The 24834-nt window shown below is 40.6% G+C and overlaps 2 protein-coding genes across 2 annotated transcripts in view; one reads left to right on the plus strand and one right to left on the minus strand.

Annotated features, from left to right (window-relative positions):
• LYRM4 (LYR motif containing 4) overlaps nucleotides 1-14729 on the plus strand; it is an 85254-nt gene extending 70525 nt beyond the window's left edge. Inside the window, exon 3 of the mRNA XM_030943369.1 lies at nucleotides 14370-14729. Within this exon, the coding sequence (XP_030799229.1) occupies nucleotides 14370-14522 (153 nt within the window). The 3' untranslated portion in view covers nucleotides 14523-14729. The remainder of the gene's footprint in view (nucleotides 1-14369) is intronic.
• Nucleotides 14730-21773: 7044 nt separating this feature from the next.
• Nucleotides 21774-23914, minus strand: PPP1R3G (protein phosphatase 1 regulatory subunit 3G). Its single transcript, XM_030963966.1, has one exon. It carries the CDS (start codon nucleotides 23912-23914, stop codon nucleotides 23072-23074), a length of 843 nt encoding a protein of 280 aa, XP_030819826.1. The 3' UTR covers nucleotides 21774-23071.
• Between the last annotated feature and the right edge of the window lie 920 nt (nucleotides 23915-24834).

Below are 24834 nucleotides of genomic sequence, written 5' to 3' on the forward strand. Positions count from 1 at the left end.
CTTGTATCACTCTGTGTTTTTAAAACCTATTTATAATTAGAAAAAGGAATTTTCACATATAAGCCCCAGCCTTGTTCAAGTGAGGATGATGTTTTTGTAACTAATAAATTTGCAAAAATATTTGATCTATTAATTTGTGGATGAAGTTTTAATTGCTCCTTTGTTTCTTAATCCAAGTATTATGCTATTAGGCAGTGGAAACTGAAGTTGAATTTTTTCCATTAGGAAAACTAAACTGCTTTAGTTTACTCTAGAAGTGGCATGAAATAAAAGGACTATATACAACTGGATGCTTAGAGTATGCTATCGAATTTAATTAGAGTCCTTAAGATAGTCAGATTGATTTACATGATCCTGAAAATTTTTCCTTCTGAGATAAGGATTTTTAGAACTTCCTGAGAAAATTAATACTATAGTGAAACTAGATGTTTTTATAAAGACTAATGTCATGAGGGGCATTGATGTATAAGCCTCACAGAATACCTGAGACTGGAAGAGAGCTCCAAAAATCTCTGCTCCAACCCCTGTTCAGACATGATCAAGGTAAAGCAGGTTTATAGATAAAGTAGCTTGCAGATAAAGTACTGATAATTACAAGTGTAGTTTCAGTTTAAATAAGTTTGCCTGTTTATGGAGTATAATTCTTAAACTCACAAGGTCTTTTGTATCTTGAGTTCTGCAAAATTATTTCAAATTAGTGTGGTTTGAGCAGTAGAGAACTGCTGTGTTGCACAAGAAACTGGTGAGTTGCTGCAGTCTTCTCATCTCTAGCTGTGAGGATGTATCAGCAGCTTAATTGAAACAAATTATGTAGAATATTCAGAAAATACTTAAGAAATTTACTTTTAAGGGGTATCTAATCCACAGAAGTTGCTGTACAGCAGGAAATAGTATTATCTGCATTGATTGTAAGAGCTTGTATATGGTTCTGTTTTAGCAAAAATTTTTCCACTAATCACATCTATTCTATTATATCTATGATGGCCATGGCTTGTGGGACATTAATCATCAAATAAGGATCATCTTTTCAAGACTGGGATTGTAAATGTAGCATATGGAGCTAATTGGATTTGGGAACCAGAGCAGACAAGATTTGTTTCAGGGCTAGTGTGACAGTGGAGTTACATCATGCAGTTTTGTTTATTCAGTTGTGCATGTGGAGCACGGAGCAGGAGTAAAATACTGCATTGGTTAAGCAGTAAGTGGTTAAACACAGCATTTAGGCTTGCATGTTTTTAAGTGGAATTTTCTGGAATGTCTTTTGAAGTGCCACAATGCCATCTACTGGCTCATTTTTCTGTGCTTTTTCCCAGAGGAGGGTTTCTTTTGTACACAGGCTTACATGTAAGGTGTTTATACAATATTTTTGAATAGCAAAATAAACAAGCTGAGATAGAATGAGCAAAATGAATTTTGGATGCGTATGTTTGTTAAAGGACATCATACATTATATACATTAAAGAATCATTTTGAATCTCTTACCAGTTAGTCTTGCTCTGCTTTTGTTAAAACTATGGGATGATTAATACTGAAAGATTAAGGACAGATCTCTGCTTTACATAATAGCTTGTGTGTAGTAGCTTCACTGGTTTCTGTTTATAGTCAGTCAGTTTCCCTTCTTCTTCCAATGTTTATATACAGAAAAATGGAAAGAAAATTAGGAAATACTTAAGGTGTCAAGCCACAGAAAGAGGAAAGTGCTGTATTAGAAATTACTTCAGACAGGATTCCTCGCTGACAAATTCCTAGATTCAGTCTATTCCCCATAACTGCCTCCTGTCTCTGCCTTCTCCCCAACATGTGTTTAAATAGTCTTCTGGAAATTCATCAACAACCTTCCATCAACCAAAAACTCTGTAGACTGTCAAACAGTCATTATGGAGAAGTGTGTGTTGGAAAATATTATTCTCAGTGTCAGACTGTTCAAACTGTAAATGAGCAGTGGGCAATTCTAAGAAGTTTTATTAATTCTTGTTTTTCATCAGACTGGCTAATATTACCTATAGGAGTAGCCCTATGTCTTCTATTTGCTGCCAACAGAAACAAATGGGCAAATATAAAAATAATTAAAAAGAAACAAGACAGGAACTCTACGTACTGATAAACACTGTTATTTTCTAGTTTCATTGCTGGGTTTTTCTTTAAGCTCTCTGGAGAGTTTCCTTTTTAGTTGGTCATTCTCTTTGTCTTCATAAAATACTCTTCACTTTTAATTTGTTTTTCCCCTTCACATTCAGTTTTTTCCTAACAGAAGTTTTTCATAATCCTTCCTTCATTCAGTCTAGTTAGGAGAAAAAGCCATTGGTAATGGCTCGTAACAATTTAGATTGTTTTTTAATACATTTGTAACTCACTCAGTCACAGCTCCAGAATCATTATTCAAAACAACAGCTAGAAAAAAAAATTCCAGCAGTTTCCTAGATGGCCTATAATGAAGGTAAATTCAAACATCTGTGCCCTTTCTGGCCTTTTACCCTTTATCTCACTGACATTCAGAAGGTCAAGTGGATCTTGCCAAGCCCAGTTTTTATCTGGTAGGAGCTGTATCTTGCTGACAGCTGCAGGGTGTCGTGCACTGCTGGGAGACCCAAGTGCTTTTGGCCAGCTTGTATGGAAGGGAAGGTGTCAGTGTGCTCAAGTCAGTGCTTGTTTGGGCAGTGGGTTGTTGCCCTGCAGCTGGTGGGCTGTACATCAGGAGCAGTGAAGCTGAAATGATCCCACTTGGTACCCACGTTGTCTTTTGTCACGTAAATAATCCGTGTCAGAGAGGGTGCGCTGGGGAGTGCAGCTCGGGCTTCCCAATCTGTGCTAAACAAGCCACCCAGAATGGGAACCCTGCCGAGGGGAAAGCCCTCAGTGGTGCATCCATCACTCTGCAGCCTGGGTTTGGCCAGGGTGGTTTGGGTGAGGAATGCTCTTCTCTGACGTGCACAGAGGAACAGACGTTGCTCCCTGCCTGTGTTTGGAATAAGTACTAACCTCCCACTCCTAATTATTATCTGTGCTGCAAAATACTAGGGCAAGCCTCTGCTTAGTGTGACATTAAATAAGAGAGGACTGGCAAAACCAGAAGAGCAAAGAGAATTATTTTATACCACGTCTTCCATTACAATCTTTTTTTTTTTTCCTTTTTGAACTGTCCTGTGTTATTGCAAAGAAGGAAGAACTAATTAGGCCAGTTGCTGAAAGCTGAAAGTGTATTGCCACCCACACTACTGAAAGGAACTCTTTGTACAGAATTAGCTCTTACCAGCTGTGCTAAATCCAGTAATTTATCTTTGCCAAAAAAAAGAAAAAAATGCTGCTTTAGTTTAGTCCAATTAAACAAGTTAATGTAAGCTATACCCTATATCCACACAAACATGGATATCTCCTGCTCAAAAGCTGCGGGGTTTGCAAATAATTATTTTCTCCCTCGTTAATTTTTCCTTCTGTTTGTACAAAGGGCTGGGCAGAGGAGCCCTTGGGAGTTAACCCATTTGTGTGTGGAATTGGCTGAGTGTGAGCTGTCCCCCTGAAAAGAGTGTGATGGCAGGACACGCACCTCAGCGTGGGCAGGTTGAAGCACGAGGGCTTGGCTTTGGCTTGGTGTGGTGCCCCAGGGGAGAAGCTGTAGGAAGTCAGAAGCCTGCCCACCATCACCTGGAGTAACTTCAAGAGGAACAGAGTGGTTCACTGTGTTTGAGGTTTTGGCTTGGCAGAGGTTGCTTAATCAAGGAGATGATCAAAGTCATGGTTTTTCAGTGGGGTGTTGGTTTGGAAACTGAGTTGGACCTGAGAAATTATTTCAAGCTGACCCTGGCACAGTGGATAGCAAGTGAGAACTCACAGGCCCAAACACTGACTGAAATTCAACAAATCTATCCTCAGTCCTAAAACATTAATGTCCTTTCTTCTCATTGGCCTCCTACTCGGGTTCTTAAAGAGGGTAGACAGTCCAGGCAATAGGGTTTTTTTATGGCTTTCACTGGAACTCTTCCAAAAGAGGGGAGGAAAAGAAAAATGCTCTTTGAAAAGTGGAGGTTTGAAGATAGTAAACCAAGAATGGTAGCTGAGCAAGAAAAAAGAAATCTTTGGATAGCCTCCATCACAGAAAGTAAGATAAACAAGGAAATTATGATTTTTTCTGGAACAGATGACTGTAGCTTAGTAATCTGTAAAAATTTTGCCAAAAAAAAAGGAAGTATTTTTAATGCAGAAAAATAAAAATTTATTTCTGTCCTGATATACTTAGAGATCTCCTAAACACTGCAGTAACTGAGACTTGACATGTAAGTATTTGCCTCAATGGGGTGCTCCTTTTTTGGGCAAAGATGCAGATTGAATCAAAAACATCCAATACAGAATTTATCTTTGTAAATATAGCTACATTTTCTAAAGATAAATTCAATCTGTTATTTCTTCTCTTTCAAATTTAATTTTGTAATTTGAATGGGCACAGAGAAAAGCCCAGTCTGTAATCACATCTGAGGTGTATCTAAGGTAACATCAGTGCAGAGGGAGAGACATATTGGGACCTTAAAGTAAATTGTTCCTCATATAAAATTAAGTTTAATGCTTGGTTATAGCCTTCTTGGAGGACAGGGGGAAATTAATTTTCTCTGTCTTTTATGTCTTGGAAAATGGTCTGTGTTACAGAATTTACTTTTTTTTCCTGAAACACAAAAGGCTTTGTTACTTTAAAATGCTAATAAAGCACCTGTCAATTTTACAAAATGCAATGTACCTGGTGCCATCCTGTAACCAGCACCAAGAATTTGGTACGTATAGTTTGGAGTCTTGAAGAAGACATATCACCACCAAATAATTAAAATGTGGCTAACATCCATTCAAATCCAAAATTTAGCAGGTCAATATGTCTTTCACATCCCCAAACATAGCTTCAGTAGCAGATTTAAAGGCATTTTTTTAAAACATTCTTCTGGCTCAAAGGACATTACCAAAACAGAAAATTTAAATTGTGAGGTTAAACAATATTACAGTTCTGAGCCGCCTGAACTTTTCCCCTCTGTGTTTGGTGGTTTGGATAAGATCAGAAAAAATCAAGAAAACTAATCCAAGTTTATTTAGTTAATATGATATTCCCTTACCAAATGTACACAGTGTGTTACACTTGAAAGGAAGAATATTCAATGCATGTTTCTGCAGTAGGTGATTGTTCCAGCCTGTCTTAATTGATGCAGTTTTCCTGCTAGTTGCAGATAATTATTTTGTTTAAGCGAGTAATCGAAGATTACTGTGAGCTGTGAGAGTAATTATACATCTCTCTGCTTCTGCTACCTATATATACTTTCTATAAAATACTGGGCAGGATGCTGCAGAGAGAGGTAGCTCCCACAGGAGATTCCTCAAGCATAATACATGTTGTGTACTTGCTATCCATTTGTCTCATAGAATTATTACTGCAGGTGTTCATGCAGCCTCACACTTTGGTACTGCAGATACTGAGAAAACTTCTAGTTCAGAAAAATCGAAGTGAAAGTGTAGCAAATGTGCACAGGTGACAACTGTGCTGTGTAAGGTACTACAGGGATGAACTCTGAATGGACGTGAGCTCAGGCCCAGCTAGGATCAGAAAGCTGCTGGTTCAACATCAGGGGTGACCAACATTTTCCATGCTGCCAAACCAAATGCATTTTCTGGAGCCATCAGCACTGCTGTGTGCCGCAGCATTTTCTTCACTGAAGAATCAGTAGCTTTGGCTGTTCCCACCACTATGGGCTTGCTCACTTCTGGGCTGCTTTTGGTCTGTGTCAGCTCCCACATACTCTCTGGCATGTTTCTTGTATGCATCTCCCCAGAACTACATCCTGCCAGTCCCACTTTTCAGTCCTTGGTATCTTGGTACCCGCTGTCTTAAAATGTCTTAGCTCCTGAAGTTCATCATTTCCCAAGGAACATGCTTCAAGTACTTTTTCCCTTGCACTTACTTTATGTACCATTCACTTAAAAATGTGGTGAAGACAAAGCTTTTCAAGGCTTTGAACAATCGTCATTTAGACAAGCAAATCTCAGTTAAAAACAAAAAGAGTCCATGTACCATTTGCTGCTCTGGATCTTTCTCTGCATTTGAGTGGTTTGGGACAAAATCATGTATTTTCAGGAACTGGAAGAGAGAATAAATGTAGAAGGTGATTAGCATTATTTTAAAAAAAAGGCAGGGAGGTACACATGGATAAGTCATTTTCTGAAAGATGTTAATCTACAAACATGCCATATACATCTTTGTGTAACTGTTTAGCAGCTCACCCCAGCAGCCAAGTTCCCCCATTTACATAAGAAATGAGACTAAAGATGATTCTTGCAGTACATTGTATTTCTGGCATCTGACTTTAAATACAAATATTGTAAAAGGTGGTCTTAAATTGTGATTGTTGTCATAATCTTGTGGCAGCTCATTTTAGTACCACAGTAGTTCACAGTATGAAAATTTATTAGGGCTGCAGAATTACTTGATCACACTACTCAGTAAGCATATTTAATATCTGCTTATAACTGTCCATAATGGCTACATTTTCTTCACTGTTCTATTCCAAAAGTCTTTTGGAAGTAGTGATCCAAGAAAACACTGAAGAATAAAATATTTTCCTTTAATGATGACAATTTCGTTTTTGTATGTATTGTGGAGTTAGTGTATCTGCAATACACAAACATTGCAGTACTTTCGTGGACCTAGTGCAGAATGTGTGTTTTGTGACAGCGGCTGTTGTATTATACTACTGACAAAAGTAAGGCAGGCACTCACATTGGCATTGATGAATTCTGCTTATGTAGTTGCTGCAAAACATAGGGTCCTCTGTGAATGGTCAGGGTATTTACATACCAAATGTCTCAGCATTACTAGACTACCTGTTATACCACACTCAGCACAATGTTATCCAGGTCTTTGTCTCTGTATTTTCAAGTACTAATGTTTTATATTCCTTCCCTTGCCACACTCAGCATCTTAACGGAGTGATTTTTCTCTTCTTCGTGCTATATTGAGACGAGATCAGGCTATATTAGGTTTTTCTCTTTTACCCACATGGGATTGACTCTTTAGAAGACCTGCTTCTTCTGTGTTTGGCTTTTTGAGGAGTTTGAACCGCTCTGTGAAGGTCAAGGCTTTCTATGCAAATATGAGAGAAAAAGCAAGATGCTGAAATAACATTAGCAGGTGACAAATAGGGAGGGAGGAAAGGTGGGGGTCTGGAGATTGCCAGGATGCTGAAAGCATGAAAAGATCACACTCAGAGCATTACATCTGCAGATCTGCTTCTTCCTTGGATGTGTGTTGTATCAAACCTTCACCTGGCTGTTTAAGCCCAAAATCAGTCTCTGCTTGCTTTCCTGTGGCTCACTTTCTGACATCTTGTAAGGTAACCTTTGCAATAGCGGAGGGTGATTCTTTCCTGTTGTAGCCATCTGCTGTTGGGCCCTCCATGCTTTTGAGATGGCATTTTTCTTGTCACGCTCCTTTTTATCTGGAGGCTGAGTGGCTTGCAAGAAATGAGAGAATTAAAACTGTGACTTTACTGAAGGCCCACACAATCTGGTCCACTTGGCTGTCATAGAATCATAGAACAATCTAGGCTGGAGGGGGCTTGAAAGATTCCTGTTTTGCCTTCTCTGATGAGGGCCCTTGTTACTTCAAGCTACATCAAGTGTAGCTATTTGGAGTAAAGGCCGTGTCAGTCATGTCCATGTTGTCTCTAAGGACAGTAGCATTGTTGCATAATTTTAAGAAAAAGGGGCTCCCTTAACTGAGAAATATTAAGTGATTAAAAAGAATCCCTTGCTATTTTAGATCACCATGTGCAAAATACATATGAATATATATGCTTACAGTATTTTATGTGTAAATCATTGCTGTAATAGATAAGATTCTGTGCTCTTTTCACTGAAGAATATCTCTTCAGGGAGGCCCACAAAATAAATTAATGAGAGTGTTAAATAAATACATCATACAAATTAAGATGTTCAAGATGAAGTGCATATGGTTCTAACAAAATTACATAATTTATCATTATTAAGAGAAATAACTTTCAGATACATTCTCACCTATCAGCTGTCTTACTTCACTTCACACCTTTGTGAAAGCCAGACAAATGATAGCAATAAATTAATATTTCCTGCCTTTTCAAAAGCTTCATGTAGCAATGGTTGTAGGATATGTTATGGGATAAAGAAACAAAGAAAACAGCATTTGCAAAACACAGGCTTACAGAAGTAAAATACACAATAGTTCTAAATTCTCAGCTCTGTGCTTTCCTTCACTTCCTTTCCCATTCTCTGTAGACAAATGGAATCAATTAAAATGAGGGAAAAGTCTCCAAAATATTTTTTCCACATTGATTCCAGCTCTGGATAGCTGGAATAACCTATGTGTTTAAGAAGCCAAATGCAGTTTTTCAACAGTCTTTCCTGAGTGAAAATAAATAAGGCTTCTGCTATAGCATTTAATACCAACACAAAGATTTGACAAAGAACTGAAGTTATTGATGAGATTTTGGTTCCATTTGAGTTGTATTAATTACTGTGTACAGCACTGGTGTGTTTATTATTGCAGTAAAAGATAATTTCAAAAATGGCTGTCCAAATTCATTTGAAAACAAACAAAAAACATTAAACTGAACCTTAGTCAATATGAAAACTTTATTATAAAGTGTGCTGTGTATAGCGTACGCAATTTTGGGTGTGGGGAGAAAAGGTAATGCTTCTTAAGAACAATAACTACTTCACTTAAACTTGCAATAGGATTGCAAATTGGTTGGCATCATCTAATAGGAAAAACTCTAGGTAAACAACTTAAAAGACTGTTGCCAGCTCTTAAAATAACCTTTATTCTTGAACATTTCTGTTCTTGTCAGCATTCACTTAAGATGCATTTTGTAGTCACCATGCCAGAAAATATGAATGTGGAACTTCTTCATGTAGTGTTAGAGGCCCAGATTAGCAGCCATAAATGCAATATGACTGCATTGTCATCAGGGATTTTTCTTCCTAGTTAAGATTCAGCAGTGTTTACATGAGATACACCTGTCAACTTCCTAGTTGCAACAGGAAAAAAACCCCTGATTTTTTATATGTGTATGTGTGTGTGTCTGTGTATGGTGTAAATATACTAATACACAGGACTTTTTCCTTTTTCTCCATAATAAAGAACCCTGAAAATGTATATGTTTATATGCAATCCCTGGATGTAATAAGGTAACAATTTCTTGTCTGCAAATTTGTAACAAAAGACAGAAGATGGCTATGTTTATTATCTAGAGATTGGTATTTTTCATATATTTATGCATGTATATATAACAAGATATATAGATATATAGATATAGATATATATAGATATATAGATATATACATAAGATATGTAAATGCGTTTAATGTAAAGCTATCTCTTGTACATCAGCTTTAGTTATGAGCAGCATTTCTTTAAGAAAAACAGGAAACCATTTTTACTTTTCCAGTGATGACCCTCTTGGGAGATCAGTTTTTTAAAAAACTGACACCTAGAGAAATTGCTGTCTTGCAGTGTTTCTATATTAATGTGCTGTGGTGGCACTTTTATGTGTTTAGGCATTACATTGTCCAGTAAGTTGATTCTACATAAGGTGAGAGTGTTGCACCCGCTCCTTTTAGGCCACTCCTGCTTTTGTCTGCCATCAAAAAATAAACAGCGCCATGAAAAAAATAAAAATAGTTTGCTTTTGAGGGTAGAAAAGCTGCTGCCTAGCTACTTACCTGAGTAATTTTAGGGCACTCACCCTGAAATTTATCAGTGAGACCTCACACGAGCAGGTAGCTAGTTGTTTGGAGATTGGCAAGTTTGGCAGGATGATAAGGATGAGTAATTCAGTGACAGTGAGAAAAAGTATCTTCATCTGGGCTCAGCAGGATTTGTTAGAGCTCATGGGTTATATGCCACACAATTACAATTCTGTAAAGTACGTGGGAAAAAGAGATGTCTGGCCACCTTTGTGCTGCAGAGCCTAAGGAAGGGAAAATGTGGTGAGTAATTAAGTAGACAGACATTTATACAGAGCTGTCAAGCAAAGATGTCATCGTACTTTTCAGAGCAGAACTATGCACTCTGAATGAAGCAAATTTAAAAAAAAAATTAAACTCAGTCACCTCATCTTCAGCCCTGCAGAAATATGAGCAGTCACTTCTACCTCAACTCTGAGCTGCAAAGTAAAATCTTTGTCTGGATGAAATATACAAGACATGCCACACACCTTCAGAAAATGGAGATGATAATCTAGTAGTATTTTGCAAGTAGTAGGAGCAGGTCTGCAGGATCTACTCCTCCAGCTGTGTCAAGATGGGAAGGTAGCCCCTAGGATTCAGGTTAGCCCCTACAATTCAGATTAGCCTGTAGAGTTCAGGTTAGCCCCTAGGATTCAGGCTGCCTCCCAGGCCAGCACTGTCCCAACTGCAATTGCATCTGTCACGTGGCTTGGCGTGGAAGCCACACATAACCTGCTCACCAGCCACAGATGTCCCTGAGAATTGGACACTAGCAGCCAGACTCCTTTGGAGAGGACAGAGTTCAGAGTTCAGTCAATTTGTTGGATTTGTTGAGTTTTTATGGTAATATCATGTTCTTTCAGTGTCTGCAGGACATTCAGATTTTACTTCTATAATTCTTAATCCTGCAATTTAATTCTTACTGCACCTCCCCATATATATCTTTGATGCTCTGTTATATAGGGAAAACCTTTCCTACGTGTTTTTTTTTCCCCCAAAAGCAATGAAAGATTCTATGAAGTGGCTAATTCCTGTGATTGCTTCCTGCCAGCTATGACAAAGGACTAGTACTTGTTTCCATATGAACACACAAAGACCAAATGACCAGAGAATGGTTGGGTTACAAGATATGGACTAATGCTTACTCTTCAGCGATTTCTTTTTCCCCATTTGTTGTCTCACTTCTGCTGATAAATCCCATTCTGAAGCCCTAAGCCTTCTCCTGGATTCAGACAGAAGGCAATAGTAAGGTTTTCAAGAACAAGTCTTCTTGTCCACAAAAAACAGCTGACCATATAGACTTGTACTAAATCTTTGAACAAAGACAAATTGTCAGGTTTTGAGGGCTGGACCTGTCAGAACCAAAGTGCATAGTTTTTCAGGCAGAATTTATACATCAAATAATTCAAAAGGAGCTGAGAAGCAACTTCTATATTTCTATTTATTGTCTTCTCCTGATGACAGTTTGGTTCTTTATTGCTCATTCTTTCCTGGGGAATTTAATTGCAGTGTTTTACCTAAAGAGGTGAATAAACTTTTGGGTAACACAAGTTGCTGAGCAAATCATGGAGCCTTTTTCCCCAAAAGTTTCCTGTGAAAAATGGGTATTTTATGATTGGCTTTTCACAAATATTAAAATGAATATTATATGTGTTGTGTTAGAAAGTAATGCTGTATTAATTCTCTTAAGTAGTGTGTTAAATATAGTTTTAGGTTATAATATAATGTTAAAATAGAAACGATGCTATGTAAGATACTTTTTTTAAAGAAAGGACTTGCAGCAAGATAGCAGCCACAGGACACCTAAGTCTTTCAGAGAAAAAGAATTTATTGCCCTCTTATCAGAAGCAACTGACTTCTTCCCACCTCAAAGGCGCTGTTAGGATTCAGAGGAAGAAGTTGAGATGACCAGACAGAATCCTTTGTTTAAATGGAATTTATGCATCATGTATGAAGTGTATGAATATGCAACAGGCTATTGTTTTTAAGGGCTAATCCTCTGATTAAGGCCCAGAGCTTGTGCTGCCCAGAAAAGGGTACCCAGATGTCTGTAACTCTTTAGTTCTATTGCTTCATATTGTCCTAATTCAATTTGTACAAATTATTATCACTCTAATTATATTGCTATTTTTATAACCATTTTATTACGATTAAACTTTCAGTATTTTAAAAACAAGTGATTGGCGTTTTTCACATTTCCTGTGGTCAGTGGAACTCCCCTGGCACTGACCTATGCACTGGCTTCCAACCACCTGCCAGAAGAGTAAATGCGGTGTACAAGCTACAAACATGCATGATGAAAAAAGAGCACAATAGGTAGCCACTTAAGTCTCTGATTTGGGAGAATGATCCACAGTGAGTGCCTGCTGCTGAAGTGCTTTCTTTAGACTCAGGGTGGTGAGGACACTGTGAGAGGGCTGTTGTGGTTCGTAGGGTTAATGAGTGTCAGTGTGTAAATACTGGTGCAATCCTTCTGCTGAGGCAGGGGATGTTTATGGATGGGAATTTTTCAGCAGCTATAAATGGAAGGTTTGTTTGTTTTGTCTAAGGCACATGGGAAAGGCTTGATCATAACTTTAAAAATTCAATGCTAATGGCTTAAAAACCAAAAATCCTTGGTTTCAAAGTTCAGCTTACAGTGCTATGGCAGAGGTTCTGGAAGGGAGGCAGCAGAGCAGGCAAGCTGCAGCAGCCCAGCAAAGGCCGACAGCACAGCAATAGTGGCTCTGCACTTGCTGAAATGCCTGCACGCTTGTGGTTTGCTAAGGAAGCAGCTCACACATAAATCTGTGCTTTTATTGCGTTCAAGTCAGGAGGTGCAGGCAGTAGATAACATCACCTGTTGGCACAGGGACAGCAAACAGCAGCTTGTACCTTTCTCCTACAAATCCATCTGCCCCAGCTGAATATGATTGACTGAGAAGTCACGTACTCAGTCTCATGTATCTCCCCCAGCTGGGGGAGAAAAAAAAAATGCAATTCAGGTTTCAGCATTTTTGTAATCCCTCTGAGCCTCCCATTAAATTTGCTCTACTGTGTGGGAAAGGATTAAAGATTCTTTGGGCTCCAAAACACAGTATACAAAAATTAAGTACTTCAGCATGGTTTGTGGTAAGGCAGCAACTAAAGTGTATAGCCTGCCACATAACCCAGAACAGCGAGTTCTCTTTGACAAGTAACACTTGTTGACAGCTTAAAATTTCTGTGGGTAACACATGTCACAGTTGTGTATGGCCTTTGTATTAAATATTCTGCATGTAACATATTTCATAAGTAACTTCAAAAATAATCAGAGTTGTTCATAATGCTGTTACTAACTTAGCTCAGAGTGCCAAAAGAAGGAAATATTTGTTGGCAAGGAAAACTTCTGTTCCTTTATGAACAGCTTCATAAATGCTCCCTTGTAATAAATATTTCAATATTAAAATCAATGCATTACAAGTTTCAGACAAGGCTGTTTATCAAGATTAAATAGTTCATTTCCTAAAAGGCAATATTATTCACATTTTATGTGAGTGTGAGCACAGATGAGAAATTTTTATTCAAGAGAGGCCAGGATTTTTACCCCACAAAAATTGTTTAACAGAAAATGCCAAAAACATTCTTTCCCTGATTTTTTACTACTTTGAGAGCCTGACTTGCTGTTAGGCTTAATTTGCGCACTATTAAATTCTACTAAATATACCATGCTTAGTGTAATTCAGCATTTAGTCTTTTTTGTACTAATTCAACACTTAAATGTATGAACCTTTTTTTTTGTGAAAAGGACACAGAGCTGCTGTGTACCCAGGCCTGAAGGAGAAAGTACGGGCAAGAAAGGGCACAACAGATATTAAAAAGTGCACTCCAAAATTCATACTTTTAAAAATAAACATTGTCTTCTGCTTTCACTACCCTACTTGCATGAAACTTCTTCCTTCCACATCTCAGCTGCTAAGCCAGGAGCTGTGTGTGACAACTGCCAGCTGCTCATCCAACCACAATTTACCAATGTTATGGGGCAGACTAGAAGGTGCTGAAGAACAAGAGGAGTCAAAGCATCAGTGTTGCATTTTTGTCATATTTCATTTCCTCATTTTGCTTTCCTAGAAAGCACAAATATAGGAGGTCTGAATACCATCTTGTGAACAAGAGGTAGCTCCAGTGTGTGTAAAATGCTGCTGCTGAACTAACAACTGTTGAACTGTTTTCCCCATTCATAAGGCAATTCACATTAGGATTCCAAAGGAACTAGTAAATAGTACTATGCCATACAATTTATATCTAGGCTCTCCATCTAAAAAGCATAAGAAATACCTGCTGATTATATCCATATTTTTGTTTTTCATTATATTTGTCTTTTCATTTTTCTCAACATAGAACCTGCTTGCTTTTTCTCTGTTGTAACTTCTAATGTTATTTTTTGAGACTTTAAATTGTATTCCTCAATGTCATTATTTGAAGATTTTATATGTGCAGGTATTTTATGTATTGGTTATTTTTCTTATGGTCTAGACAAGTGTACTATTTACAAAAAGAAATATGTAGAGAAAGAAAAATGTAATTATGAAAAAGCTTAATAATCGGCCTGTTCAATTCTTGGGATTTTTTTGTGCAGCCTAAATTATAACCTGTTTACTAATATTTTGGTTTAATTTCAGGTTGCCATTGGCCAGATGTATGCCACAGACAAATTGGTCATTGAGAGTCCAGAAAACACACAACCAAGTAAAGCCTCTGATACTGAAACAACACTGGGCCATCTTCAGCATCCTACAGTGCCACGCACAGAAACTGCACATGCCCATGTCTGAGCTTGTCTGTTCAGCATAAGAAATGCCTGAGAGACTGTTTTTGGCAACCACAGTTCTATTTTCTAAAGGGTCACATGTTCTAAGATAAATAGCTGTGATTTATAATAGTATATAAGGTAGCCTTGGAATCTGTTTGCTTGTGTGTCCTATGTGATGGAATAGTTCCTGCCCTATTTCAGCAATAAAACTTCATTAAACTATCTGCAACCAGCTACATTATTCTGCTGCTGACCTTGTCTCTCACTGACCACAAAAAACATGTAAGATTTAAAACTCCCCAAGATTTAAAACCCTTCACCCAGTTACTAAGTTTGTATTAATCCTGTTGCACTTAAAAATATCCAATATCTGAACTAAATGAGTAAGTACATATTTTATTTAAAGTATTAAAACCAGAGATGGTCAGAATTTTTGTCTCCTGGGCTTTGATACTTAGAGATATCACAGGGTGCATTGTGTGGTTTCCTTGAAGAGCATCCCTTGACATTTCAGGAGGTGACATAAAAAATTCACTAGTTCTTTCTTTAGTTTCCAAGAGTTAATAACCAGTCTTGGCCTACTTTTAACAATTAACTGATCGGAATAGCAGAATGGAAGACTTGAATTACTGAGCCTTGGGAGCCTTCAAATATTTTTTCACCACCAAGTCCTTTAATTTGTTGAGGTGCAGCTATTAGCAGAAAGCTCCACATCACTTTATCAAATATTTCCCTTTTTCACAAACATAATGAATTTTGGCAGAAGAAAAAGAACCTGATGGGAACAGTAACTCAAGTGTTGCAAGTCATGAAGTGGCAACAAGCTTTGCCTAGAAAAAGTGCTCAGCATAGCATTTTATTGATTATTCTTAAATCCATAGAATGCTCAACACTTATAAGACTGCAGATTAATAAAAAACCAAGCAAAATTTTTGATTAGGTTTTGCTCAAGGCATTGCCATGCTTGAAGTTGTTTTCTGTTAGAAATCTGCAGAAAAATTAAGCAATGCAAAGCTGGCATACTGGAAAAAAATAGTTTCCTTTTATTTCAGTGAATTGTTGGGGAGTTTTTAAGTAGAGAAATAGAAACTCAAAATTAGTTCCACAGCACTGTGACCTTTGAAATCCACCCCTTATTTTTCTTGCTTCACAAAATTAATCTTTTGTTTATGTTCTTCTGTGTTGTTTATGCTCTGTGGAAGCATTATTAAAGCAGAGTGTCTAATTAAAGTGTCTAATTTAGAACAAACTCCCATTCCTCACTGCCCCTCAAAGTGTATTTTACCATTTTGTTCAGTTAGATTGAGATGTATAGTAATGGATTTCATAGGGACAATACAATGTACAGAATAAAATAGTGTGTAGCTGAGACTGCCAATGTAGCCCCCTTTCAATTTCAGATAAAAAGCAAATATAATAATACTTCTCCCCTTATTAGGTGTATAAGTATTGCAATGTAAATTGCTTTTAGTGAACATTTTATTAAAATGGAATTTAATTATTCTAATAGGTAATACACCTTAGATTTTGTATTTGAAATCTCCACATTCACAACTGGATAATTATGTGCACTTAAGTTAATGGTGAAAGTGCAGGGGAAGAAGGATTTGATTGCTCTTTAAGCTTCCAGTGAGCTCACAGAAATGCAGCATCTTACACTCTTAGATGACACAGGCCTGGAAGGGCTGCCAGTTTTATAGTGTTAGAAACTAAACCAGTACATGTAAAATCCTTGTTTAAAATAGCTTAATTTACTGAAACAAGAACTGCATACCATTTCAAGATCTGAGAACGTACGCTAGAAAGCAAAATAAACATATTTATATATAGCATAGCCCTGATTTATAAAGAGGGACAACTCCATCGGTAACTGGTTTTGGCTTTTTTTAATATTTAAATCTGCTTTCACCATATTTATGAAAAAATAAGGGAACTCTTTCAATATACAATCAGTTCTTTAAAAATACCTTTCCAGTGAAGTTCTTCAGCATTGTCTCCAACAAGATCACTGCTGTAGATGGTATGTCCTGTCATACAGGCAGGCAGTCATGGGAACGTGAAATGTCTTATTAATTCCTTCCAAAGTATGAAGGAGATTACTTCTCCATTAATGCCTAAAAACTCTGTTGTTAAGTTTTTGTGGTAGATAAAACACTAGTGCAGTCCCAGTTCATGGCATCTGCTCCAACCTTCTTTCTCAAGGTTACCACTCAGATTCTCTCTCTCTTACTTACTTCTACCTTCAGAGGAGCAGTAGTAACCTTCAGATACTTTCTTCAGAGAGAACCATCCAGGCAGAGGGGGGAAAAAGTAATGGTGCTCTGTAATTTCCCTCTGTCCCCAGTCCATACTGCAGAGGGTAAGACAACTGACCTCAGTAAAGGACAAATCAGTTCTTACTTGAAATTACTGATCAGCTTATCATACAGTATTTATACTGTACTTACACAGTATTTATACATTACTTATTAGAAGCAAGGTAAGAACTCTGCTGCTACAGTCCAAAAGTCTGTGTAACACTATCTATCTAGCTTGTTAACAGGAGTGCAAAGCCAGCAAAGGCATTATCACTTAGTCCTCAAACCCAGCAGCATTTTAGATGCTTGTTCCCTGTTTTGGACAGGCCTGTATGTTTCCTTAGCTTGTAAGTGCAAGGTCACATGTAAGTGCATGGTCACTTAGTGTTAATTATGTGCATATCAGTTGTACATGATTGAAAAATACAAATATATTTTTCCCTTGCCTGACGTCCATTTTAAGGTATTTTGCCAAAACACGCCTATTCTGTATACAAACATATCTTGACAAATGCTTTATCATTGAAATCCTACAAGCTATGGAAGTAAAATACCTGCCAACCACACCTGGCTTAGGAAGTCGAGCCCAGTTGTGGGCTGGGGTGACTTTAGTGTTGTTTGGTGTCCACTTGCCCTGTTCTTGCTCTTGGCTAGAGCTGTGCTCGTCACTGCCAATGGAGAGAGCAGCCTGGAGAGCTGGCACTGTGCTCCAGCCTCCGAGCTGCTGTGCTCTTACAGCTGCACCTTCTGTGCTCCACCAGTTCCGTTTACGTTGCAATACTCATTAAATCTCTCTTGGCACGCTGTCAGAAGCTTTGTTGGATTTTGTCAAAGCAGTGTAAACAACAGGAATAGTTAAAACACAAAGGAATGATCCCATGACTTACGTACAATGTCCACTGTTATAAAAAGTATATATTTTTTCCTTAGAACAGAGCTCAAGAAATATCTTTACTAAAGCTGCAATGTCTTAGCAAAACAATTTTGCTTTTGTATTATAAAAAAAAAGGTTTTTTACCGATCTCAACACTTTAACAAACTATTGACCTAAGCAGTAGGAACCAAAATTTGAGTGTTTGCCTATACTGAAGTTTGTCCTTACTTTTACAGGATAAGCTTGGAAACAGCACTCTGAAAGGAAAAAAGCAACAATTTGATTAGTATTAGTAACCGTTCAAAGGACAGGCATTTCTGTTGTGTGTTACAACCTCTCAATAAATTTTTCTGCAATTGAAAGCATGGATTCAAATTGCCCAGATATATCAGAGGTACAGATTTTCAGGAGGAGAGCAACCCAAGTGAGAAGCATGTACTTTACATACAGCAATGAAATAAGCTGAGAAGGATTTTAACTTAGTACTCACTTTTCTCAAAAGGTATTTCTATTAAAACAACCTTCCAGTTTTCCAGGCATTAAAAGCAAAACTTTTACCCTCTAACACCAGCAGACAGAATAACTATGGAGAAGCACCATCCCCTCAACTATACTTCCTGTAATACAACATAAATGCATCTCTCTTGACTCCCAGCACAGACCATACGTACGCGTAAACAGAGCCATGAAAGAGCTGTGCTCTGACTGTTTTCCTGAGTTTTCCATAATGATCTACAGTGAAATCCTGGCATTATTCAAGTCAGGACTATACTGTTTGCTTTATTCCACCATTCTTAACACAGGCATAGTTATTTCATACTGTTGGGAATATTTTGCTTGATGACCTTTATAAAAAAAGAACTAAGCTGTGCAGCTGTTTAACTGAGGGTTTACATTCCTACTTTTTTCACTATTTTAGAATATAAGAATAGTGCATGAGGCCTTAATGTGAAAGCAGGAAAAAAAAACAAAACAGAGAAGCCAGTAATTCTTCCAAAACTGTGTATTTTCTACAACAGGAAATGGAAAAAAATTGTAACTCTCAAACCTGTTTCACAAACCTTCACACCTTCAAAAAGATTCCACAGCTTACAGAGGTAATTAAATATGTTTTGCAAGAGATGTTTCTTTCTAAACTACTTACCTTTTTTGCTGTTAAACCAGTATCTACTGAAGCTTTGCAAGAGGGGGAGATGATGGTAATTAGTGCATTCAAGTAACTACTCTTCTGTGTGCAGGAAAAAGAACTATGGAGACCTGTGAAGAATGTACAGGCTTTCTATTGAAAGAGTACACCCCATAAATATTTATAACAGTCTTTGGCAATATGCTAATCCAAGGCAAGTAATTTTCCCTCTCTCAGAAAGAATCATGAAAAAACAATTAAGGTGATTTAATTACTGCCATGCACAGACAGCAGATTTTGAACTCTTGACAGATGAACATTCATCACAGTGCCATGTTATCCTAACCCCGTAACACAAGACTCTGAACAGAATGGACAATTAAACCTAGATCATTTCCCTTACCTTCCTGCAGTACTTTGGGCTAGATCCAAATCCCAGCGAAGCCAATGGGAGCAGAAGCCAGACTTTCCAAGTACTGACTGAAAGCTCCAATTTTAAATAAAACAGAAGTAGTTTTCATGCAAGCTTACAGATCTTCGTGGCACCAAAGTAAATTTAGCATTACAGCCCTTTCCTGAATCATTTATATCTGAATTTAAAAGAAAGTGTACATGGCAAAAAATTGCTTAAGGAAGATTTACCTTTTATGTCCTTCACAGTTAGCCCTACAGAGTTTCAACGATATTAAACTTTCTTCATTTATATACACCTATAAAACTGTTTGGCAGCTATTCATACCCTAAGTCCTTAATCCGTGGTGGGGGAACAGAAATCTGCATAAAATAAAAATCTTTGGAGCTGGAGTTTTTCCAAAAGTGCAATAAATCTTAAATTTCTTATTTAGGTTAGGGGAGGGAGCATGTTTATGAGAACATCTTCCAAAAGTTATGCTTTGAATCTTTATGAAATACATTAACAGTAATGCAACCAAGCAGAAAGAGTGCCTCACTTAACATTTCACTCTATTAGCCTTGAGATTTTAATGGAATAAAATAACTTCATTTGATTCTATTCCTTTGAGAATAATGTTGCAATTATGCCATGTGTCTCAACCTATGGCCAGGAGCAGGAGCCCTGGGGTTCGCTGATGTGGGCTTGCAAGCCTTTGGTACACACACATATGGTTCAGTTGGATTTTTACAGCTTCTGTCCAGTGTAATCTTTGATAAAGCCTTGCTTTTCCATAGCCCTCAGGAACCTCAGCTATGAAAATACAGACAACTGTGAGTAGACTGTCTTTGAACCCTGCTTTGGAAATCTATGCTTCTGTAAAATCCTAAGAGCAAAGAAATGTACTGTCTATCAAAAAGTATGTCTGACTCCCATCTAGAGGTTTTCTCCTTCCTTTCGCAAAGAGTAATTCTCAATAACAAATAAAAGCACTTCACCAGGTATTAAAGCACAAAAATGTTGTGCTTTAATTAACACAATTGGCAGGATTTTCAATTGGCACTGATTTTCTGAAGCACTCAGAAGATTTTACTGTCTAGCCTCAGCTAGTACTTTCTTGCATTTAGAATTTCAGGTCACACATCTGAAAAGCACACAGAAATGTCACATGTTCTGGATGTCGATGTTTACAGTGGACCAGAGAACATTTCCAGGCCTCTATCACTAGGCACAGCTAGCTAGCCAGGATTCTTCATGGTACCGCCTCTGCCCAGACACAGCCATCAGAATATGACTGCTCCTTTAAATTCTGTTAAGGGGAGATCTCTCCCCTCCTTTTTCTGGCAATGTTTCCTTCTTCTCTGAGGCAACTAATAAACAAAGCATAGAATAAGGAAAGGGCTCTAGAAATCCCAAATGTTATATTGTACATAAATGAAGGATCAATCTTGACACTGCACTAAGAGCACATTATTTCATTGATGCAGCAATCTGAAGAAAGGCTAATTCTTACCAGGTTATCCCATGTAACATCCTGTAATCCTGTAATGCATGAAAGACTTAAAACAAACTTGTGTAGGGAAACAGCAGAGTTCACTATTCTCCCTTAAAGCCTTTTTGGCAAGAGTTCACATGTAACCTGAAGGACAACAGTACAAACTTCTGTTGGCTGCACTGAGCTCTCCCTCTGTGCGTTGTCAAAGCAACTGATACAGTGTAACAGCTGAATGGTTTCCCAAGGAATTAAACACCTCCTTGTCTCTGGCTGTATTCTCACACTGTGCTGTACACATAGGTTTTTTGGGAGGAGGGAGGACAGGCTGTGTTTTGGCAGCAGAGTGCATGTGAGTAGAACTGCAGCACCTTTAGTCTGAAGCTCCCTCTGTTTCCCATCTTTCCCCCAACAGACTCCCTGCTTTTAGCTCCGGGTCTGTTCCAGCCAGCTCAAAAGGCAGGTTAGCTGGCTTGAAAATATTTTTAGGCTTGAAAATATTCTCAAGTATGGGGAATTTTACCAAGAAGCTATTTTTTCTAATGTTGTCATAATAACCCTTAAGATGTTTTACATCTTCAGAGGAAATGAAGACCTGAAAAATCTCACACTGTGCTGTTTCAAAAAAGGAAAATGACATTCCATGGTCTTACTGAAAACCATACATCCATGTCAGGGTATTTTCTGCATTCTGGTAATTGTTCTTCATTAACCAAAAATAACCCATATTTTGAGATACTGTATCAAAAGAAAACAAGAAGAATCAAATTTGCAGAAGAGCCCCAACAAAACCTGACCATCACCCACCTACTTTCCAGTCATGCTAGTAAAACTTCCTCACACCACAGCTCTGCTCAAGATGCCTGTCACAGACTTAGAGGGTGATTTGCCTCATGGCTCTGGCAGGACAACAGTCATTCTCAGCTACAGCCCTAAACATTTCTTACAGACAAGATCGTCCCTGGTCACCTGGTCAGGGCACACATTCCACAGGTTGCAAAACTGTGAAGCCTGCTGTTACATTTTGCTAAATAGAAGAAAAAAAAAAAGAAAAAGGGAAGAAAGTAAGTGTAATGGTGAGCTTTATGGCTTTTTTTAAAACTTTTTTTTATTCTTACAAACCCATCTGCATTTGTAGTTTTTGCTTAATTTCAAGAGTTGGGACACCAGTAGTAGTCAACCTCTAGGCTTGCAGTGCAAGAGTGAAGACTATAAAATCAATTCAAGTGTCCAGTGCCATAAAGTCCAGCCGTGTGCACAACAAAGTCCTTTCCCAGCAACATACAAATACAGAAAAATATGTAGCAAAAAAGCTGAATAAATTATAAATACTTGAGAAATGTGGTGCAAAATGCTACATAAGGAGATCTGAAGTAAGGCACTTGTTTCCATTTGTTACTGAGGCCACCCTCTCTGTATGGCAGCATCACTCCTCAGTGAGAAGGGTCATCCAAACCAGACCCAAATCTGAAAATACAGAACCATGTATGAGACAAACACCAGCTTTCACTTCACAGTGCACGACTCAAAGGTGTTACCAAAGTTCTCCTGATAAACACAGCATCAGCAAGTATTTTAACTCCTCCTTCGTCCCGGTTTTAGACTCGTCGGTTGTGTGAAAAGAAGTCACCAGTCTATTTTAAGCAAAAACATTTCTGCACAAGTCCCTGTTGGCTGCTATTAGCCAGACGGGATCTACATGTGAGCCTGGGGAGCAGTACCAAAGTGTGTTGAGTGACAAAAACCAGGGCAGCCCAGTCCAGCCCCAAAACAGAGTGCCTGCTGTTCAGAGCTGCCGCAGCCATGGCAAAGGTGGGACAGGCACGCAAGCCTGTCACGGGTTTGACAGGTGCTCACAACAGTGAATCGTATTGTTATGGAGTCCATTGAACTAAAAGAAAATAACAAAAAAAAGGACAAAGCACACCATTGCTGTCGCAGTACTGTGTCCTTCAAATGGATCTGAGAACGGGAAAACTGGGATCCTAAGTTAAATATGTAGCGAACACGCCACCAAGTTTTCACACGAGTGCTCTTGACTAATCGGGTAAGTGGAGTCAAGCCCAAATCAAGACCTCAAAAATTCACTTCAAGAGGGGAAAAGCAAAGACCACGCTACTCAGTCTCCTCGCTCTCTCTCTCAAAAAAAAAATACAAAAAACCAAAAAGGAGAACAATTCCACAAGCCACAGCAATGCGAGCCTACGCACATCCATATTTCGCTGGCAAAAACTGAAGCTCCTGCTTAAAAACCACCAGACTTGGGGCAGTCTCCGGGCCGGGCCCTCGGCGCGCTGGCCGTGTCCCTCCCGAGCCGGGCCTCACTCCGGGCGCGGGGTGCGGCCTCGCCTGCCCGGCCGGGTCCCCTGGGCTCCGCTCGCCCGGCCGGTGTCAGTAGCGGGGTGCGGCGGGGCCTGGCGGGGCGGTGGCGGGGCCGGCCCCGGGGCAGCCGCAGCAGCGCAGCGTATAGTTGCGGCCTCCGTTGTTGTCCCAGAACTCTCCCTGCGGGCTGCGGTAGCGGATGGCGAAGTGCAGGGCCGAGCCCTCCCGCAGGCTCGGCGGGACGCACAGGGTGAAGCCGTAGCGCTCGGCCGGCGGCTCGGGGGGCAGCGGCGCGGCCGGGACGTCCACGAAGGAGAGCCACTCGTTGAAGGTGTAGCGCACCGTCACCTCCCTGGGCCCGGGGCCGCCCAGCACTCGCACCGTGCCCCGCACGTCGGTGGGCGCCGCGGGCCGCCCCAGGCGCTCCAGGCAGACGCGCTGCCGCCGCAGGCGCTCGGCGCTGGGCTCGCCACCGTCGGGGAAGTCGGGCACCAGGAGCAGCGCGGGCGGCGGCGGGTCGGCGCCGGGCGGCGGCGGGTCCCGCTCCTCGCCGGGCGGGCTCTGCAGGTGCGACAGCGCGGCGGGCGGCACCTGCGGCTCCTCGGCATCGCTGAAGTGCTTGACGCTGGCGAGGCTCAGCCCCAGCGAGTCGGCGAACTGCACCCGCTTCTTGCACTTGCCGCAGCAATCTTCGCCCGCCGCCGCCTCCCCCTCGTCTTCCTCCTCCTCCCCCTCCTCCTGCCGCTGGCCGGGGCCGGGGGACGGCGGCCGCCCGCAGCGGCGCAGCTCCAGCAGCACCAGCCGCTCCCCCGCCGCCTCCCGCTTGCCGTCGCGGGGCACCGTCGGGGCCGCGCCGCGGAGCCGCCGCTCCTCGGCCGCCAGCTCCTGCCGCGGGCGTGCGGGGCTAGCCATGGCGGGGCGCCCCGCTGGGCCCGTCCCGGCCGCCCAGTGCCGGCAGGCGGACGGGCCGGCACCGCTTTATCCGGCGCCCCCGCCGCAGGCCCCGGGCTGGGGGCGCGCCCCCCGCCGGCCCCGGAGCCTCCCCGCGGGGCTGGGGCTGGGGCGGCCGCGGGCGGGGGCGGGACCTCCCCGGACGGGCAACGCGGAAAGAGCCGCGACGGGCGGCCCCGCACGTCCTCCCGCCCGCCGGGGGCCGCCGTTACCAGGGCGCGGAGCAGCGAGCAGCGAGCAACGCTCCCGGCTTTACGGGCTTGGAGGAGACACGGGCAGCGGGGTCCCCCCGCCGCCCCGCCCCGCACACCCAGGCTGAGGGGCTGCTTTGTTATTCCTTTAATTATTTATTTATTATTATTATTATCATCATCACCGTCGTCGTTATTTAGGCTTCCACCCGTCGGAGGTTCACCGAAGAAAGAGCCCGGAGGGTCAGGATTAAGCAGGAGCCCCCCCAGGTTGGCATCACCCCGGAGTTCTATCCGTTCAGGGAACGGGAGGCGGTGGGAGTGGGGCAGCCCCTCGGGACCGGGGCTGAGCTGCCGCCCTCTCCGCCGGCCTGGGCGTAAGAAGGGCTGGGTGCTGCCCGTGAGCCGCGCCCGTCTGCTGCTGGGAGTACATGAGACCCCCGGCTTTTGTGTGTAAATCACTTTCCACCCATCCTAACTGCAGAGAAAATCTTTGAGACCAGAGCTCGAATACAAAACCCCAAAGATAAAACAAATTCCAAAGGCATTAACTTTATAAAGTACGCTGTGTTTTGTAAGCAAATATCTTTTTTTTACCCACATTCGGTACTAACTGTACTGTTACTTGCGTAAAATCAAGTCCAAAGGCTCAGGAGGCACACACGTGTGCACAGACACCCTTTTAGAAGA

The sequence above is a fragment of the Camarhynchus parvulus genome, chromosome 2 (assembly GCF_901933205.1).
Source record: "Camarhynchus parvulus chromosome 2, STF_HiC, whole genome shotgun sequence".
Taxonomy (NCBI): domain Eukaryota; kingdom Metazoa; phylum Chordata; class Aves; order Passeriformes; family Thraupidae; genus Camarhynchus; species Camarhynchus parvulus.

Excerpts from the sequence above, each read along its gene's own strand:
- PPP1R3G (XM_030963966.1), bottom strand. The coding sequence starts at position 23,914 with ATGGCTAGCCCCGCACGCCCGCGGCAGGAGCTGGCGGCCGAGGAGCGG.